This window comes from Ictalurus furcatus, chromosome 10, assembly GCF_023375685.1.
Source record: "Ictalurus furcatus strain D&B chromosome 10, Billie_1.0, whole genome shotgun sequence".
NCBI lineage: Eukaryota > Metazoa > Chordata > Actinopteri > Siluriformes > Ictaluridae > Ictalurus > Ictalurus furcatus.
The window spans coordinates 25,856,236-25,877,449 of NC_071264.1; the positions used below are offsets into that span (position 1 = coordinate 25,856,236).

The 21,214-nt window shown below is 37.8% G+C and overlaps 1 protein-coding gene across 2 annotated transcripts in view; it reads left to right on the forward strand.

Annotated features, from left to right (window-relative positions):
* ano1a (anoctamin 1, calcium activated chloride channel a) overlaps window positions 1-18,024 on the forward strand; it is a 39,248-nt gene extending 21,224 nt beyond the window's left edge. For both annotated transcript variants that reach the window (XM_053634653.1, XM_053634652.1), the window contains exons 11-25: window positions 266-400; window positions 4,980-5,140; window positions 5,669-5,751; window positions 6,436-6,516; window positions 8,034-8,108; window positions 9,146-9,347; window positions 10,122-10,233; window positions 11,636-11,693; window positions 11,861-11,961; window positions 12,926-13,068; window positions 13,770-13,922; window positions 14,353-14,405; window positions 14,605-14,789; window positions 16,393-16,498; window positions 16,594-18,024. In XM_053634653.1, the coding sequence (XP_053490628.1) occupies window positions 266-400; window positions 4,980-5,140; window positions 5,669-5,751; window positions 6,436-6,516; window positions 8,034-8,108; window positions 9,146-9,347; window positions 10,122-10,233; window positions 11,636-11,693; window positions 11,861-11,961; window positions 12,926-13,068; window positions 13,770-13,922; window positions 14,353-14,405; window positions 14,605-14,789; window positions 16,393-16,498; window positions 16,594-16,806 (1,861 nt within the window). In that variant the 3' untranslated portion in view covers window positions 16,807-18,024. The remainder of the gene's footprint in view (window positions 1-265; window positions 401-4,979; window positions 5,141-5,668; window positions 5,752-6,435; window positions 6,517-8,033; window positions 8,109-9,145; window positions 9,348-10,121; window positions 10,234-11,635; window positions 11,694-11,860; window positions 11,962-12,925; window positions 13,069-13,769; window positions 13,923-14,352; window positions 14,406-14,604; window positions 14,790-16,392; window positions 16,499-16,593) is intronic.
* Window positions 18,025-21,214: the final 3,190 nt, after the last annotated feature.

Below are 21,214 nucleotides of genomic sequence, written 5' to 3' on the forward strand. Positions count from 1 at the left end.
AGTGTTTGTGGGGGGATTTTTTTAAGTCAAAATATATTTAAATTTTCATGCCATTTTTTTTTTTTTTTAATTTCAAATAATTTATGCACAAAAGGTCTACAGGAAAAAAAATAAGCCAAAGGTGGAGGACGGATTAGCTGTTTCGATTGTGCAATGAATACTGTAATTAAGAATACTCACCCTTGTAGGTGTATGCCTACTATATGCCTCACTCTTTCTCTCTCTCTCTCTCTCTCTCTCTCTCTCTCTCTTTCTACTCAAACAGGAAGTACTTTGGAGAAAAAATTGGCTTGTACTTTGCCTGGTTAGGTGTGTACACTCAAATGCTGATCCCAGCCTCAGTCATCGGTGTCATCGTCTTCTTGTATGGCTGTATCACTGTGGATTCTGACATTCCCAGGTCAGTCGTTTCAGCCAGAAACCTGTCACATGAGTTCATCTGAGGGAACTTACATACTTGTCACCACAACGCCACATTGTTATTATTAAGGATTTCTCAGAATTGCGCTCAACCTACACTCCTGTGGCACGCCTACAGAGCAGCAGGATAAGGCAGGCGCTAATATTTGGTTGATACCATTTTAATGATCCAGCTGAACAGGTTGTGTCTGTGTTCTCACACGTCTCGGAGACACGGACTCTCCTGAGTGTTGATGGCTGAGTACATGTCTGAGTCAGTAAGAAACCATGCCCAGTAACGTTTACTACAGAACTGCCAAGTGCCCTAAGGCTTACTTGGATAAAGCAAGTGGAGAACTCGAAAATAAAAGTAATTAAGGAAGCAGTTATGCAGGTAAAACTTTTCTAACAGTCGGTTACTCAGCTTGCCTCCTGATGGATTTCCAAACACGTCGTAATTAGATGGAGAAAAGTTGTTATACAGTTGTCTGCAGTCATAATGGGCGCTAATGTAGTCTATAATGACAGTTCTTAAGCATACGCGCTGAATTCACAGCACTCTTGAGCTGCACTTAAGGCACAGATTAACTACATGTGAATGGATGCCGACTGCTGGCATCCTTTTATCGTCTGAAGCTTTCACAGCTGCTCTGAATACTTTTTACTGTAACAGTAATGCGTTATTGTGCAGGAATATTGAGTAGCTCTGGAGAATACTGAAACCTACTGCACTAACATCTTATGTGATTAATTGTTTTCTATCAGGCCTTTCTTTCTGTTTTGTTCTTCGGCCGATAAAAGGAACGTGGCAATGGGAACAGAAAAGCATAGTAACGGACCCTAAGACAGCAAAATATAAATGTAATTTAACACGCTATATAAAGATTATTACAAATCTTCATAAGCTATATGGAGAAACGTATCAATCCTAGTGAGGAGAAGGTTAACACATTTCACATATATTGTGTGATACATAAGGTATAATTATATAACATCTCTATATATAAAACACTGTACGAAATTACTGTATGACACTGATTATGCAAGATTTTATATTCATCTTACACACATGCATGTTGATTATCAAAGACAAGCCTGGAGGCAAAATGTGGCCTTATTAGATATATCATAATATATCAAAAAATACATATATTGATAAATATAATACATAGTATTTTGCAGTATATCAGTACATTTCCTTATAAGGGAAAACTTCATAACATTGAACTCGGGTCATTGTTTTTCTCTTGCATTTGTTTCTTCTTTGCATTTTTTGTGCTCTGTGGAAGGCTGTGTAGACACAGTCAGACTTGATCTAGGTAGTTCACAACTACATTTTGACTCAAAACTGAAGAATATATTAAATATATACCTTGATTTATTCGAATTAGGACTTCGAATCTACATTCAGGAAAAGAATGTGAGTTTTGTGACTGTTATGTGTAGTAAAGTATTACAGTGCTATTCAAATGTAACTCGAAGCAATAATTAAGTGCAAAAAACAAAAACAAAAGTGTAGAGAAGGGTTGGGGATATTCCTGAGCCGTTACAGATTTTCTCAAAATCTACTTTTGTGGCCATAAAAAGTTCAATTGTGGTGAGAAACACTAATACACAGAGAAATCGGTTGAACTAAACAATGTGTGGCCATGGAAATCTCTTCACCTTAAGTGAGGAGACCACATGTTAAATATGGCGTTCCCATTGCATGTTAAGTTGTGGCCTCAAGATACACAATTTATGGCCATTCATATCAACTTTGTCATCTCGACTTTGGTATCTCATGGCCACGGCATAATTCATGGCTATTAGAGACCTGATGTGTAGCTTCGAAATATTAACTCATGGCCACAATATCCACACTGTATTTAAAATAATCACCATGTCACCTCAGTGGCTTTGTAGAGCAAAACTGTTTTCATACTGTAGCAAGGTTGAAGTCCCCAAAAACAGAAAAACGGATATCCTTAATTACAGAAGTTTAGAAAAAGTAACTAAAATGCTCCTAACTATATCCAAAATGTACAACACACTCGCACGATTTATCCTCGCATGATGAATAGGATGAATGCATTATTAAAATGACCACACCTACAGTACAAGCCCAATTCCAAAAAATGTCCAATGTAAATAAAAACCGAATGCAGTGATTTGCAAATCTCATAAACCCATATGTTATTCACAATAGAACATTAGAAAACATATCAAATGTTTAAACTGAGGTAATTGTAAGGAAAAAAATAAGGTGATTTTGAATTTCATGGTTTCAAAAACGTTGGGACAGGGGCAACAAAAGGGCTGGAAAAGTAAGTGTTACTAAAAAGAAACAGCTGGAGGAACATTTTGCAACCAATTAGGTTAATTGGCAACAGGTGAGTAACATGATTGGGTATTAAAAAAAAGAGTATCTTAGAGAGGCAGAGTCTTTCAGAATTAAAGATGGGTTTGGAATCTGGATAAAAGCATATGTTGCTCTGAAACTTGTATATACCTTTCAGCATTGATGCTGCCTTTCCAGATGTGCAAGCTTCCCTTTCCATAGGCACTAATGCGCTCCCATACCATCAGAGATGCAGGCTTTTGAACTGAGCCGTATGAAAAAGCTGGATGGTCCCTCTCCTCTTTAGTCCTCTTTAGTTTAGAGGATGCGGCGTCCATGGTTTCCAAAAAGAATTTCAAATTTTGATTCATCTGACCACACAACAGTTTTCCATTTTGCCTCAGTCCATTTTAAATGAGCTTTGACCCGGAGAAGATGGCGGTGTTTCTGGATCATGTTCACATATGGCTCCTTCTTTGCATGATAGAGCTTTAACCAGCATTTGTGGATGGCACGACGAACTGTGTTCACAGACAATGAGTTCTGGAGGTGTTTCTGAGCCCATGCAGTGATTTCCTTTACAGAACCATGCCTGTTTATAACGCAGCGCCGCCTGAGGGCCTGAAGATCACAGGCATGCCATATTGATTTTCTCCCTTGTGCACAGAGATTTCTCCAGATTCTATTATGTACTGTAGATGATGAGAAATTCATAGTCTTCGCAATTTTACATTGAGGAACATTATTCTGAAGTTGTTCCACAAATTCTAGACGCAGCTTTTCACAGATGGGTGAACCTCTGCCCATATTGACTTCTAAAAGACTCTGCCTCTCTAAGATACTCTTTTTATTCCCAATCATCTTACTGACCTGTTGCCAATTAACCTTCAGCTGTTTCTTTTTAGAAACACTTACATTCCCAGCCTTTTGCTACCCCGTCCCAACTTTTTTTTTTTTTTTTTAGACGTGTTGCAACCATCAAATTCAAAATGACCTAATTTTTTTCTTAAAATGGTATATTTACTCAGTTTAAACATTTAATATGTTCTATTGTGAATAACACATGGGTTTATGAGATTTGCAAATCATTGCATTCTGTTTTTATTTACATTTATTTACATTTCACACAGCATCCCAACTTATTTTGGAATTGGGATTGTATATAACGATACTATGAACTGCAGTGGTTTCCAGAGAAATTATATAACAGTGTTCTCACCACAGCTAACAATATGAATCTTGCGTTTATAACTAAAAGCTTGAAATGTTGAAATGCTGAAGAAGAGCTTGCAGTCTTAATTATGTATTAATAGATTTGAAATAAAAATGTCTAGTCAAATGATTGAGTTGAGAAAGGTATTAAAAGGTGACATTTTAACAAGTAGGTCTTTTCTTTGACGATGAGTGGAAAGAGGTCTACAGTGACATTTTAAAGAAAGCTCAATCCCACCTACAATCCTAGGCCTACAGCCAACATCTTTTGACATTTTAACAATTGCCATTTTGTATTTCGAGCAGCATGCTGTGCGTTAATCCTTTGTGAATGCTGATGCAATGTCAAGTGCTATATGTATGCTCTGCTGTGTCTGTTTTTAATATTGAATACTGCAAACAATTCTTATATTCAAGAACTCTACTTAGTGTATGCCTAGTTAGGATAAAAGTAACAACTTTAAATAAAATGAACAAATTTTGCTGGCTGTGTGTGGCTGTTCTTGTTATTTCAAACTAACAAAATGTCCAGGGGGCCATGGTGGCTTAGTGGTTAGCAAGTTTGCTTCACACCTCCAGGGTTGGGGGTTTGATTCCCATCCCTGTCCTGTGTGCACGGAGTTTGCATGTTCTCCCCCGTGTTTGAGGGGTTTCCTCTAGGTACTCCGGTTTCCTCCCCCAGTCCAAAGACATGTGTTGGAGGCTGATTGGCATTTCCAAATTGTCCATAGTGTGTGAATGGGTGTGCGATTGTGCCCTGTGATGGGCTGGCACCCCGTCCACGGTGTCCCCCACCTCGTGCCCCGAGTTACCTGGAATAGGCTCCAGGCTCCCCGCAACCCTGTGTAGGATAAGCAGGATGGATGGATGAAATGTCCATGATGATTATATTGCATGTCTTAAAATAAATCACAGTGTAAATCTGTTTAAATGCACCTGCTATTTCATGTATGTTTTCCCTATTTAAACCAATAGCTAATGGAATAGTAGTTTTCAGGAAAGATATTACATGCTGCTGATCTCCTGTCCCATTTCCTACATGCTTCAGTATGGAGATCTGTGATGAAAGGAACAACATCACCATGTGTCCGCTGTGCGATCGCGCATGCAGCTACTGGAAGCTCGTCGAGGCTTGCGGTACTGCCAGGGCCAGCCACCTGTTCGACAACATGGCCACCGTCTTCTTCTCCATCTTTATGGCGCTCTGGGGTAGGTGCCTTTTTCAGATTTGACATTATTTACAGTTTTAATGGTTATTGAGTATTTTGAAACCATCATAGTTGTGCAGTCTGTCACTTCTCTTACTTTCTTATCAATAGTCTGTCTCTCGCTCGATCATGTTTTTGAAGTCTCTTTGACTTTAAAATATCTCAAACTTTTTTATTGTCAAATCCATGGCTTAACGCTTCCTTGGAGGTTTTTCAATTCTTTTTTTTTTTTTCCACCCCCCAAAAATGTCACTTGTCAGAAGCTTGAAAAGTGTCTACTTTATTTTCATCTGTAGCTCCAGGCTATAAAAGACAAATGCAGCTATTTCCCTGGTTTTGCTAATGCCCCAAGTAGTCAGACTTTAATACCATCTAGACACACTGTGCAATTTTCCATTCATTTGTAGCATATTAATCATGTTAATGATCCATAAACATCTACTTTGTGTTGAGATCAATATTAAAATGCGCTAAAAGGACTAGATTGGACAGTACGTCAAATTGAATTTGGCGTCTTTGTGTTCTGCAGCCACAATGTTCATGGAGCATTGGAAGAGGAGACAGATGAGGCTTAATTACATCTGGGACATGACGGGCTTTGACGAGGAGGAGGTTTGTTGTGCATTCTGACACGGAAATTCAAAATCCCGATCGGAGAATCAATTCCGTGTTTTTCGCCAGTCATTTGATTGAATCCTGAAGTGATGTCTTGTCTGAGGAATGAAAGCATCTGATAATGCTTAATTTTGTTTGTGTCTTATGCAGGAAGAAAATAAGGTTTGGATTGATGATATTGAATTCTAACACCGCTCTTAGCCATTGCATAGTAGCTCGGACACTTACTCTCTTGTGTTTTCACGTCCAGTCACCATATTGTCATTTTTATTTATTTGTTTTTTGTTTTTTTTGCTGTGGCCTTTAACGTTCGTTTGTTCAGGGAATAGGTTGCACAAAACCCTCACACTCCTAATCCAAATCACTGTGTGGCGGTTTGGAAGCTCCTATTGTCCTGGGGCCGTGGTCAAAAGCTGTTCACTTACCATCATCTGTCACTGAGAGCACTGCACCATTACCGTTTAAAACACACAGAGAATGCCACCCAGAATAACTGCACTGAATGTGTATAGTGGATGCATTAATGTTAGTGTCATGCTCACTAAATGCTAACACGACGCTTTTGGCAGAATACCTCCTTCAACTTTGTCATCATGCACTTGACTCTTTCACCAATCACTCCTTTGGATGAGCTGGGCGTCAAAGCCTCATGCACGTTCTGAATTGTGCTGTCGTCTCCAGAGCCAACCGCGACCAGAGTATGAGTTCCATGTCAGGCAGAAGAGGCTGAAGAAAGAGAAGAGTAGCGATGAAGGTCTAAAGGTGAGCTTTCACAAATGTAGGGTGGGTATCGGATACTTGGTGGAGCTCTAACACCTTTGTGAATGGTGGTTAATAATAATAAGAAGAAGAAGAAGAAGAATTATAAGCATGTAAAATATATTGTATGTGCTTATATATTCAAAACAGTGCAAAACTACATTTTAATTCATTTATTATAAAATAATTTATTTATATATATAAAATAGCTAATTATTTATTTTATATATAATATAATATAATATAATATAATATATATACCAAAGGTGCTGGACATCCCATATGCTGGCCATGTAGATGTTGTTTGTTTGTTTATGCATGTATTTATTTGTTTATTTCTCTATAAAACAATGTTAGAATGTTACAGTAAATAATAATATTAATAATAATGTATTTTATATGACTTATATATTCAAAACAGTGCAAAACTGCATTTTTATTAATGTATTATGATAATAAATTATATTTATATATTTACATACAAAAAAAGCAATTTATTTATTATTTTATATGTAAACCAAAGGTGCTGGCCTTGTTGTTGTTGTTTGTTTGTTTATTGATCAAACAATTTTACACAGTGTCAGGCTGTATTAAATAATAACAACAACAACAATAATAGTAATAAAGTTTCACAATGTTTTATAGAGAAATATTTTTATGTCAAATGTGTGAAATTTTTCTTTCACCAAGGCCCTGTGTAAATACATTTAACTATTTAAAGCAAAATGCATTCATTTCGCTATTTCTAAGGATTAACTCTATCATGTATCTAAGGGCTTTTGATGCCAAAACCAACTGAGGAATTCTGAATTAAGCCCTTCGGACTGAAAAATAAATATTATACCATATAAATTAAACTGTATTGTGTTTGCATCCATTAAAAAAAAAGTTGAGCTCTTCCTCCCCTGGTGAAAACACAAGGTTAACTGACTCTAGAGCATGTGAAGAATAAGGGCTTGACTTAACGGCCCAACAGTGGTTCCCTGACAGTGCTTGGATTTTAAATGACATCCTTTCAGCTGTTAGTGCAGAGTTCAGTGGTCACTGAATCATCATTGTGTCCAAACATTTTTTATGAGCTTTGGCTTACCTTCTCCCTCTCTGCATCCATTATCTTCATATTCAACCATATGATAAACTGATTGGCATATCCAATAGCGCATCCCTCACTTTTTATTGACTGACCACTCTTTTGTGGTCAGAAAGACTGCTGTTTCATTGTGTCATGTGCACTCAGATAATGTTGACCTTACTTGTTTTTATGCTGAAATGAGATGTGGCTGTGTGATGAGTCACATCCGGAAAGCTTCTGTTTGATCTGCCGGACAGGACAGAGTTCACTTAGTCTAGTGAACTGTGTGTGTGTGTGTGTGTGTGTGTGTGTGTGTGTGTGTGTGTGTGTGTGAGAGAGAGAGAGAGAGAGAGAGAGAGAGAGCGAGAGCGAGCGCGTGCGCGCGCGAGAGAGCTAGCTAGCTTACTATAACTGATGATAGCTCACACTTTTTTTTGTTTTGTTCTAGCATGGAAAACACAAGCTGACATGCAAAGACAGGCTGCCAGCTTACATGACCATCCTTATCATGATGCTCTTCTTGGTATGTTAACCCTTCCCTCCGGTCTAAACATGCTTAAACCTTATAATCTGTTCTGTAATTAGCACTGAACATTGCAATGTATGTATCTCATTCATCTCAGTTGAAAACAATATAATTTGTTTTTAAAAACAGACACACAAAAGGCCTCCACCTGGTTGTGATTTTCCCTGGTTGGTGTTAGTACACAGATGGGAGTGTGAATAGAGATGAAGGGAATGTGATGGCAAACAAAATCACTTTTTCATATCTGTATTCATAAAGACAGTTCATTTTTAACACGTTTACCTGAGACAGAGTGACCGAGAGAGCGAGCGAGACAGAGAGAGCGAGCGAGACAGAGAGCAAGCGAGACAGAGAGAGAGAGCGAGAGAGACCGAAAGCGAGCGAGACAGAGAGAGCAAGCAAGGGAGAGAGCGAGACAGAGAGAGAGGGAGAGAGACAGAGTGAGACAGAGAGCGAGACAGAGTGAGAGAGAGAGTGAGACAGAGGGCGAGACAGAGTGAGAGAGAGAGTGAGACAGAGAGCGAGACAGAGCGAGAGAGAGAGAGCGCGAGACAGAGAGAGAGAGAGAGAGACAGCGTGAGAAAGAGAGAGAGAGACAGAGAGAGTTCTGATGTTTGCACAGCTTTGATGATGATCTTTATGCTGCAGTGCTTTTCAATAATTGTTATATAATTTTGTACAGTGTACTGTACAATGTACAGTGCAGTATAATATACTATAAATATAATTTACAATATAAAAAATTTATTTTTTATTATTGATTTATTGAAATATTTTGACACAAAATCTATTATTTAACAGTGATCTTATGCTGCGATGCTTTTCAATAATTATAATTATATTTATATATATATATAATGTACAATATAATATAAATATACAATATAAAATGTTATAATTATTATTGATTTATTGAAACATTTTGACTCTCTCTCTTTATATAGTTATATATAGTTATATATAAATAGAAAAGAATACTCCTGGATATATTAAAGTGGTGATTTTTATATCCATCGATTTGGTGCTCTGTACAGGTTTGCGTGACCTTCACCATCGTGTTTGGAGTGATCCTCTACAGGATTTCTATCAAGACAGCTCTACACATGAGCTCCTCCTCCCCCTTTCGTTCAAACATTCGGGCCACGGTGAAAACCACGGCGGCTGTCATCAACCTCATCATCATCATCATCATGGACGAGATCTATGGAATGGTGGCGCGTTGGCTCACTTCTCTGGGTGAGTTTGAGGTGTCTTTCTTTGGGAGCTGCAGTGATATAGTTCTCGAGTACTAGATTCTCAAATTTCATCCAGGAAAAAAAAAAAAATCCTCCAGTCTCTGTAGCATGGCATTAAAAGCAAATTCTTCACTCAAGTAAAAGCTCAGTTACTCACCTAAATAAATCTAGTAGAAGCTTCAAATCCTTCTCTCAACTTTAAGTAGAAACCTAGAAACTATTAAATGTACTAATTAATAGTGCAAACTTACGCAACCAAGTTATTGTAACTTTTTTTATTTTTCCTAAAAAATGTTTCTGATTTTCACTTAGTACAATATAATAATGTTGTTACAATATACATTGTAATGTCACATTGAGGGGTTTGGGTTTATTTGGTTTGTTTGTTTGTTTTTGTTTTGTTTTTTACTTCACAAAAACCTGCCATTTTAACAGGAGTGTGTCGACTTTTTATATCCATTGCAGGTTAATTACTGGATGGAAAAAAAAGTTCAATCTTTTTTTTTTTTTTTGAAATCTTTCAAAGTTATATCGGGTAAAAAAAAAATCTATAAAAGGACCAGACTCACAAGCTACAGCTAGAAGTTTGGCTTGTGAGACTATAGCTTTGGTTAACTTCCACCAAACTTGCTGAGTATACCTTTTAAGTCACCGTTTTAATGACTAGGAAGATGACTTGAACTTTTTGAGATTTAGACTTGACTTGAAAGTGAGGATGACTTGGGCTTCTGTTTGAAGTCATTCTTGACATTTTCTCTCATTTGAAATTCATCAGAGGTGCCAAAAACAGACAAAAGCTTTGAGGAGAGGCTGATTTTCAAGACTTTCATCCTGAAGTTTGCCAACGCCTTCACTCCAATCGTCTACCTGGCTTTCTTCAGAGGCAGGTCAGAGTATTCCCTTATATTTTTCTGGTAGCCCAACACATAGTTATAACCAGAAGTACGGGTCTTGAGAAAACTAATTACAAGAACATGTTTTTCTCCATATAGCCTCCATACATTGTGCTGTTAAGCTGTACAACCATATACAGTAGGTTTGTGTGTGTATATATGTGCAGACCTGCCAACCTTCATGCATTTTGCGTCAAACTGCTGCATTTTAACGTCAGTGTACGTCGCTATGAATTATCTCTAAAACTATGCCTTTGACTTTGAGTCTTTTGTTTTTCCCCCAAATAAAAATGATAGATGAGCCAATCACACACGAATATGGAACGAATGCCAACTGTGTAGGCACTTTGAACGACCTCAGAATGCCTGAACACGTTTTGGCTGGTTCTTTTCATCTCAACTCGATTTTCTCACTTGAAAGTTGTTCCCTTTCTTTCTGTCCAGATAAATGCAGATTGATTTTACCTCGTTACTGTGAAAGCAAATCTATCGGTGGATGTTCGCTAACGTTAGTTAACATTTAGACAAAGTAGCTTCTATAGCTAACATCAGTTAACTAGGCTATATTTATTAAGAATTCCACCAACTATTAGCTTTTCTTTTTTTTTTGCTAACAGAGTCTAAGATCGCACAGTGGCTTAGTGGTTAGCACGTTCGTCTCACACCTCCAGGGTCGGGGGTTCGAGTCCCACCGTGGCGGAGTTTGCATGTTCTCCCCGTGCTGCATGGGTTTCCTCCGGGTACTCCGGTTTCCTCCCCCAGTCCAAAGACATGCATGGTAGGCTGATTGGCATGTCCAAAATGTCCGTTGTGAATGTGTATGTGATTGTGCCCTGCGATGGATTGGCACCCTGTCCAGGGTACCCCGCCTTGTGCCCGATGCACCCTGGGATAGGCTCCAGGTTTCCCCGCAACCCTGAAAAGGATAAGCAGTATAGAAGATGGATGGAATGGATGGAGAGTCTAAGATTCTGACTGAACAAAAAAGAGGACTGAATAGACCATTGCTGTAGAAATTAATATCCGATTAAACAGGGTTTTACACTAACAGCCATAATTTTAAAATAAAAAAAATAATAAAATAGCTGTTTTAGTTAAGATGTAGACACAAGAAAAGTCTACATGCACACTTTCCTTTTCACGTTTCTTCATCTTAGCTAAAACAGATGAGCGACAGCTTTTGTCCCCCCCTCCCCACAAGCGCCTGGTGGTTATGGACAAAACCCTCGTATATACGTACATGCCAGAGTCTACTTTATACAAGTGGTTTGTGGAAGGACAATATCGAAAACATACAGCAGGACTACGCATTATTCCTCTTCGAAGTTGGTGGGCCTGCATTAGTGTCATGGCTGGTAAACATTTCTTACATTAACTTTGTGTGCAATACCTTCAGGCTCATTGGCCGGCCAGGCAACTATTTGTACGTTGTCGGGAATTACCGAATGGAGGAGGTGGGTCTATATTTAAGCTTATTCATTCAACTATTACAAGATTTTGGCATTTGTAGCAGAAAAATGCACCGGAACACGGGCGTTATTTCATATCGAAGCTTTTAAAATAAGTATAGTGGTAGTGTTACATAAGCGACTGTGGTTTTTCTGTTTTGTACCTGCTGTAGTGTGCTCACGCTGGCTGCCTGATGGAGCTGTGTATTCAGCTGTGCATCACCATGCTTGGCAAGCAGCTTATCCAGAACAATCTGTTTGAGCTTGGCATTCCGTGAGTATACACACCCATGTGCATGTACACTCTCAGCCCACCACCACAGTGTTCATTTCGCATTAGTCAATATGCCTTGAGAATAGTGAATGGAAAGCGAGTGAGTGAATTGAATTGAAAATCGATTAAAATGTACTAATTTTCTATATCGGTAGCTGTGTTGGTGGTTTTGGTAGCAAGACAAATCATTCCAATACATTTTCATATTTACAGTAAAAACTCATGACGGACACGTCTATGGTGGACACTCCACATAATCAAGTGTTGTTATTAAACAAAGAAAAATGTATAATCGTTGATGTGAAAATTTATTTATCATGCCTCGGGAAAGTGTTCACGGCCGGCTTTTCAGTATTTCAGTAAGATGATCAAGACAGAGAGAAAAAAAAAGAGAGGTTAGTGAGGAAGCAACTGTTTATAGCTGCTATAACGTACGTGATAACAGGAACTAAATTTTGTCGGGGGCATCGCACAACATTAAGTGTACGTGGTTAAAAGTATGATGTGTCGTTCGTTAATACTCCATGTTGAGGCGCATGGTGGCTTAATGGTTAGCACGTTCGCCTCACACCTCCAGGGTTGGGGGTTCGATTCCCCCCGTGGCCCTGTGTGTGTGGAGTTTGCATGTTCCTCCGGGTACTCCGGTTTCCTCCCCCAGTCCAAAGACATGCATGGTAGGCTGATTGGCGAGTCCAAAGTGTCCGTAGTGTATGAATGGGTGTGTGAATGTGTATGTGATTGTGCCCTGCTGGTCTGGAACCCTGTCCAGGGTGTACCCCGCCTTGTGCCTGATGCTCCCTGGGATAGGCTCCAGGTTCCCTGTGACCCTGAAAAGGATAAGTGGTATAGAAGATGAATGGATGGATGGAGCACTCCATGTTTTTTTTTTGTTTTTTTTTATTACTTACAAAATGAAGTGGAAATGTATATAACCATTTAGACTAACCATATTCCCATGTTGCAGTAAAATAAAGAAACTTCTTCGCCGCCGTAAGTCAAAGAGAGACGCTAAACAAGAAGAGGAGTTTTTCAAAACCCTGGCCCGACATGAGAAAGACCACTTCCTCGACCCCTATGTTGGCCTTAATCCAGAGTATATGGAGATGAGTGAGTCACTACACACCCACACACACATATGTATGCAGAGACACGAAACAACTGCAATATGGACAACTGCATTTCTAGAAATTTTCCTAAAACCTCATCGTTCCTTCCTTCCTTCTCAGATCAGATCTGCCTTGGTTATCGGTGTAAAACGTTTCCGTGGGGATTTTTATATTGATTATTATTAGTAAACACAGGCTGTAATGAATCAGTCAGTGACTATACAGTACATTTATCTCTTCAGTCTGTCCTCAGTTGTCCTTTACATTTGAGTGGATTTGGATGATGTTATCTAACCCAGACAGAAAATGCCGTCTGCTTACTACTAGCTCTGTAAAAGCGAGGTTGTAAAAATCTGAGCAGCTTTCTCGCTCATCTCTCTCTGCTGCAGCGTGGGCTGGCCTTCTGCTAAGAGAGTGGCATTGTGGGTCCTGCAGAGCAGTGTGAGGTTGCAAGCTTTAGTTGTAGAAACCACTCAGGCGAGCTAAAAGAATGTTGCTTCCAGCAGATTTCAGAAATGTTGTGGGAATCTGTTGACTTGACCTTGTACCATTTTGAGCTCTTGCCCCAATCTTCTGATGAACTGCACTTGATGTAGTGTATATTCTGGATTGGATCCCCAAGCTATTTTTGTGAGCTTTTTATTCACTGGAAGTTCTTTATAAAGCTTCATAACACAAGATGTTTTGTCCTCATCATCCTAGTGATCCAGTTCGGAATGGTGACCTTGTTTGTAGCCTCCTTCCCTCTGGCTCCTCTGTTTGCGCTCCTGAACAACGTTATTGAGATCCGCCTCGACGCCAAGAAATTTGTCTCGGAGTACAGACGGCCCATTGCTGCTAAGGCTAAAGATATCGGTTAGTATCTGTATGCTGCCATTGCTCCATTTGTCCTTTCTTTTACAGCAGAGGTAGGATTTAATTACTGTAAATATGGGCTGAAGAATATAGTTAAGAGTATCAACATAAGATGGTGGGTGAAATGTCACAGATGGAAGAGCATGGTGCATGATTGTTGCACGATAGTCTTTATTCTGGGTCTAAGATAAAGCCTTAACTTGTCTGTCCATAGTCATGTATCATAAATCATATAATGCAAAGCAACTTGTGTTTCGAGTTTGAAAATCTGTACATTCTCGAAACATCCGTGGCTATAATTGAACGCCACCTTGTGGTGATACTTTGATAGTAATGTGACATTTGTAATGTGTACTAAATAGCTCAAATGAAATGAATGATCTCTTCAGAATTTAGCTGCCACCTTATGTTACACCACTCTCTTGTCTAGGCATCTGGTACACCCTTCTGAGAGGACTGAGCAAAGTGGCAGTCATAGTGAACGTAAGTTCTTAAGGTTGGATTTTCTGTTACTAAACTCTCACGATCTTTGATTCAAAAACCAAGTCTCTGTTATTAAAGTGTCAAATCTAGCGGTTGCTAAATTTGGCCAGTTGCCAAATCTCTGTGGTTTCTAATCAAGAATGAAACTGAAAATATCATAAAATGTTGTTGTTTTTCATAATGGTTTGTTTCTCCTCAGGCGTTTGTGATCTCCTTCACATCTGATTTCATCCCCCGACTGGTTTATCAGTACGTGTACAGTCCTGACGGAACGTTGCACGGCTTCGTCAACCACTCCCTCTCCTATTTCAACGTCACGGACTTTCAGCCGAACACAGACCCGGTCGAGCCGATGTTCCTGGGCTACAAAGTGGAAGTTTGCAGGTGCTGACAGAAATCATTTAGTCCAACAAGGACAACCTTTGTTGCTGTGTTTATGACCATTTTTCTACCACAATAACAGTTCATGATATTCTTATTTATACTACACTGCTAATGAGCATGATTCTGATTGGTCAGAAGGTGTTGATTTATTTCCTATAACAGCAGCTCTGACAATACTTCTGGCTGTTATTCAAATCACAGCTGTATATTAGATATGTGTTTATGCGGTTTCATTACATACAAGTACACAGGGACTTGTATGACAGACGCTCTACATAATATTTTTTATTAGGCTTAAATTTTAATATACAAAGTGCTTTTATTTAACAAAAATAAATGGATAGTTGTGGAAATGGTGAATATTAATATTCAGTAATATTGTGCCATGTTTCAAATAGTTGAAAAAGTTTTGATGAGTAGCTTGGTAGTTTGCTACTGTCAATCTAAATTAAAAGATGAACAAAATTTTTAAATTGAATCAAGTATAGTCAAGGTCATAAGTTTAAGCCTTGCAGAATCTGCAAAATGTAATTTTTTTTTTTTGTAATGAGGATCATAAAAATTGCATTGTTTTTTATTTAGTAATGCCCTGAATAAGGTTTTTCACATAACAGATGTTTATAGCTAGTCCACAAGACGCAATAATAATAACTGAATTTACACAAATGAACCCGTTCAAAAGTTTACTTGATTCTTAATACTGTGTGTCGTTACCTGGACGATCAGCGACTGTGTTTATGTTCTGTGAGAGTTCTTCATGAGTCCCTTGATTGTCCTGAGCAGTTAAACTGCCCACTGTTCTTCATAAAAATCCTCCAGGTCCGGCACATTCTTTACTTTTCCAGCATCTTCTACATATTTGACCTCTTTCCAATAGCGGCTATATGATCTTGAGATTCATCTTTTCACACTGAGGACGACTGAGGAACTCGTACACAACTATTACAAAAGGTGCAAACGTTCACTGATGCTCAAGAAGGCAACACGATACATTAAGAGCCAGGGGGGTGTAAACTTTTGAACAGGATGATCAGTGTAAACATCTGTTATGTGAAATAGCTTATTCGGGGCAGTACTAAATAAAAAAACAAAATGCAATTTTTATGATCCCACTTTTAAAAAAAAAAAATTTTTTATTATTAACATGTTGCAGATTCTGTTAGGTGTATGTAAACTTATGGCCACAAATGTTATTACTTAAGGTAAGCTAGTGGTATGCATATAGATACCATTACTTGCATAACCATGATAGCTGGCTATCTCGATGCCAGTAACACAGATGGGGTCCTCAAGGATCCTTTAGTAAAGAGTGACCACTACAACAGTACTACACCAAAATGGGTCACCAAAAATCAGTGACGCTCTTGGGACCTGTGCTGGCTTACCTCATTGGCTTTATTCCTGGGGCAAATGGGCAGTGCAGGCACAAGGCCATTGCCCATGACGGCACTCCATGCACATCATATTACACAGCAGCTGTGCGGCCATCTGTACAGTCTGAGAGCATAATGACGGGCATTCGCAATATAGAGTATTATATAATCTAATTACTGACACACGGCAAAGTTTATTCTGTTCGTAATAATGCAAATACTGTCCTTAGGTTTAAGGATTACAGAGATTCCCCATGGTCGGATTCCCCATATGAACTGTCGAGAGAATTCTGGAATATTCTGGCAGCACGGCTGGCGTTTGTCATCGTCTTTCAGGTGACTGAAAAGGGTTCGACTCGACTTGTTCCAAAGAAAATGTCAATAACGTGCTTTTCATCAGCAGCTGATTTCTGAACTCGTTGTCTTTGCAGAACATGGTGATGCTAATGAGTGACTTTGTGGACTGGCTAATCCCAGACATCCCCAAAGATATCAGTTTGCAAATGCACAAGGAGAAGAACCTGGTCGTGGAGCTCTTTATGAAGGAGGAACAGGGAAAGAGGCAAATGAGCAAGCGAAAGAGCAACCCCAGTCCGCAGTCACGCTCTCGAACGCCATTGCATGTACAAATCAACAACCACTAGTCTGTGTGCCCAAGGTGGGAAGAATACATCTATCCTTACAGCACATCAGAAGTTTGTACGAAACGAGATGAGCCGGCTTGTCTGAAAGTGTGATGGTTACAATGGTTTAAGGTGAAATGTTACATTGGAAGTGCAGCTCGCTGACTGGAGGCAGACGCAGGCACTGAGACTGTCTGGTTGTGATCACAAGAGATGTCTCAAGACTACCATATACCTTGCAGCTTAGCTTTTCTTTTTGTCTAGGTTACTTTGTAAACATGTAAACGAAATGCACAGACATTTGTTGTTGTTTGTTATTTTTAATCAATATGCAAATTAAGGTTTTTACTTATTTACTGTTTGTGTGTCATATGAAAGTTTTCTATGTAGTCATTGTTTATGTTTGTCTCAGTTATAGAAAAGCTCACTCGCTTTTATATCGATTTTATTTAAACCATACCTCAACAAATATCCAAGTTGTTGTTTTTTGGGGGTTTTTTTGTGTTTGTTTTTAAAATCGCATGTCCTCATTATGCCATTCAAAGTTGTCCGTAATAAATGTGTCATAAAATCTAACACCATTATGTGCAAGGTCATGCCTCATAAAGCCACAGGTCTGTAAATTGAATGGTAAGTAAACCTGCAGCTTTTTTTCTTTTTGCTAGCAAATTATAGTGTTATTGTATAATGCTAAGAAATAAAGAATTCTGACCCCTTAACATAACTGACTGATTCTGACTAACAGGAATAGATTCTTTTGATAGCAAACTTGAAATATAATATAAATGGCTGCACTGCATTAATAGTTAGTAAAGTAAGAGAAAATGTATATTTTCTTCTTGGTCTTTTTTTAAAATACATTTCAGTAGAAGCATCTGTAATTTCATTCAAAGGGTATACTAGACTAGATGGCATTAAAACAAATAATTAGGTGCTTTTTTTTTTTTAGGTGCATGAATGTTTTTTGTACTTCTGAAAATATGTCTGCTGTCTTTTAATACATATATTATGTATAACTATGACGTTTTTTTTGTGTTAGAACATAGTGGACACAATAACTGCAGCTCAAGAGGCCTTAACAATGCGAAATGTATGTTGCTTTTTAATAATTATTCTAATTTTTACTTCATTTGTCTGGCTGGGTGGGATCAAATCATAAGTGGTTTGATTCAGAGGTATGTAGGTGTGTATATTTTATTTTATTTTATTTTATAAATATATGTTTAAACAGATATACATTTAAACATATATATATATATATATATATATATATATATATATATATATATATATATATATATATATATATATATATATATATATATAGATATATATATATATATAGATATATATATAGATAGATAGATAGATAGATAGATAGATAGATAGATATATAGATATATATAGATAGATATATATATCTGTTTAAAGTCTCATCTCCTGTCTTGACTGTTAATACTGCATGTACATTACTATGTCTTGTAAAACTTGCAGAAATACACTTGTATACATTTTTCTGTCAATAAAATTAGCATATTCTAATTCTTCTCAAAATTGAAAGAACAATAATGAATTACTCCAAAAGGCTGAACTCTTGCTCAACACATCTTTTTTTTTTTTTATTTCTCCTGGGTTTCTCATTGACTGACAAAATATATAAACTATATAACATTTTAAGGACTGTTACTTTACAAAGAAAGGACTTATTGATGTCTATAAAACTCATTCAATATTTAGAACTTGGCCTCTTCAAAAATGATCGAGGCAACAGTGCAAATCTGTCACAATCAAATAAACTTGCTATAAGCACTCGGAATTGTATTTTGTGTTTCTGAATTTTGCTCAAAAAATAAAAAAGGTTATGACATGACCCTGGTCTGCATTTGGTAATTAATCTCTTACAAAATAAAATGGCAACAAAACAGAATTACTTCACTAAAGACGATTCCTTCCTATTACAAATAAATCATAATCTACTCTATTGTACCACAGTATGGTTGAACTGTTAACTCAGAAGATTATTAATGTATTACTTGTAAGTGTTCAGCTCTTACAGTAGATCCAGCTAAAACATGAAGAACAGGTTTCTATTAATGTGCTTGCTCGAACATGTGGTCATTTCTATAGTAACAATTTAAACAGGGACTTGTATGGTGGACGATCCACATAATCGATGTCTAATGATTGGATTTCAAAATATGTGTTTTGTGTCACAAAGAAAAACATGTAATCATTGATGTGGTGAAGTTTCTGTTAGGAGACTTTAGGTAATACTTATGGAAGCAATCTCCAGTGTCAGCACGTTGTAACAATCAGTACGTTTCATAAAATGAGAGAGTCTTCAGGGTGGAGGAGTTTACATTATCTGATTTCAGGATAGAGGAGTTTACATTATCTGATTTCAGGACAGAGGAGTTTACATTATCTGATTTCTAAATAACATGACAATATGAACTAAAAGGAATTAACTAGTCATGTGGATATTCCCTAACATTACCTGCAACTATAAACAGTTAAATAGAGCATTTTTTGTTCGTTCGTTAATTAAATTTAAAAAAATTTATAATTGGCAAATTGCTCCCTGGGATAGGCTCCAGGTTCCCCGTGACCCTGAAGAGGATAAGCAGTATAGAAGATGGATGGATAATTGGCAAATTGCTGTGGAATAACACGCTTCGGGCCGTGCCATTATACAAAAATAATCCACTTCACTTGGGCCCATATCACACCACCCCAGCGTGGATTATTTTTGTAGGCCTATAACAGCAGGGTTTTTGTTTTTTTTTGGTTTATTCCTTACTTATTCCTTATTCCTTACCACAGAACAGTTAAATTCTCAAATATGATTAGTCAAAAGGGGTGCATTATTTTTTGTCTAAAAGCATACATAGCCTGATGAGGTAGTAGACCAAGTAACGCTATGTAATGGAAATGTGAAGAATTATCCACACACATATGCATTTACTTATATATCCACTAGAGGTCCTCCTGTCGGCGTCCTTAGGCTATACATGTTTACTGTTGCTAATGATTACTTGTAATATTTGGGTATTTCCAATGTAACGTGAAAACGTCAGTATGTGAAAAATGTCTCTTTCAAAGAAACGAAAGGTAGATTCTGAATGTTGTAGATGCCAAGAAAAATGGACAACAGAATATTTCTTTTGTGAAATAATAATTTTAAAAAAATTCAGTGTAAAGTGGTGAAATTATAGGTCTGGTCTTATATCAGTTGTATCCTTCATGTTGTGTGTTAGCCTAATCCTGCCTATTATGGCTGTTATATGAAATTTTACCTCAGAATTCCATTTTGGGTGATAAATAAGGGTCAAGTTCAATTGTAACTGTTCTGATTGTTCTCAGCCTGCCTACGGTGATATTTTAGCCAATGTGGCCCCATACCCCAAATGACTTTCCCACCCCAGGTCTATGGAGTTCAGGTCAGATGAGTTGGCTGGACAATCAAGCACAGTAATACCATGGTCAGCAACCCAGTTACTAGTAGTTTTGGCACTGTGGGCAGGTGTAGAGTCCTGCTGGAAAAGGAAATCAGCATCTCCATAAAGCTCATCAGCAGACGGAAGCATGAAGTTCTCTAAAATCTCCTGGTAGACGCTGCATCGACTCTCCACTTGAGAAAACACAGTGGACCAACACCAGCAGATGACATGGCAACCCAAATCATCACTGACTGCGGAAACTTCACACTGGACTTCAGGCAACTTGGATTCTGTTCCTCTCCAGTCTTCCTCCAGACTCTGGGACCTTGATTTCCAAATGAAATGCAACATTTACTTTCATCTTCCCCATGACTGTGGTTGTCTGAAATGAACCAGACTGAGAGTTTTGAGAGTCTTTGCAGGTGTTTTGAGTTAATTAGCTCGACATTTCTGTATTATAAATTCTTTATTCTAATATTTTGAGATACTGGATTTTTTAAATTTCCATGAGCTGTAAGCCATAATCATCAAGATTAAAACAAAAAAGGCTTGAAATATTTCACTTTATGTGTAATGAATCTAGAATATATGAAAGTTCCACTTTTTGAATTAATTTATATATATATATATATATATATATATATATATATATATATATATATATATATATATATAAATCATGTCCAGTCTATGAATATGCAAATTACACAAGACGTCTTCCGGCAATAACTTCAGGAGCATACAGTAAATTAGCTACATTCCCCTTAAAAAAGTGGGTAGCACTGGTGCTGAGGTGGCTCATAGAGTTTACTTCACAGATTAAACACCTGCCCAAAGTTTGAGAACTTCTATTCTAGATTTGTGTGCTGTTTAAAAACACTGAGCCACTTTCCTAGCCACGGTTTCGTGTAAAAATAAAATGAATAACAATGAAGCCTGTCTCTTTAAGGTTCTCCTGAAGTGAGGTGGAGCACCGAACCGGAAACTTA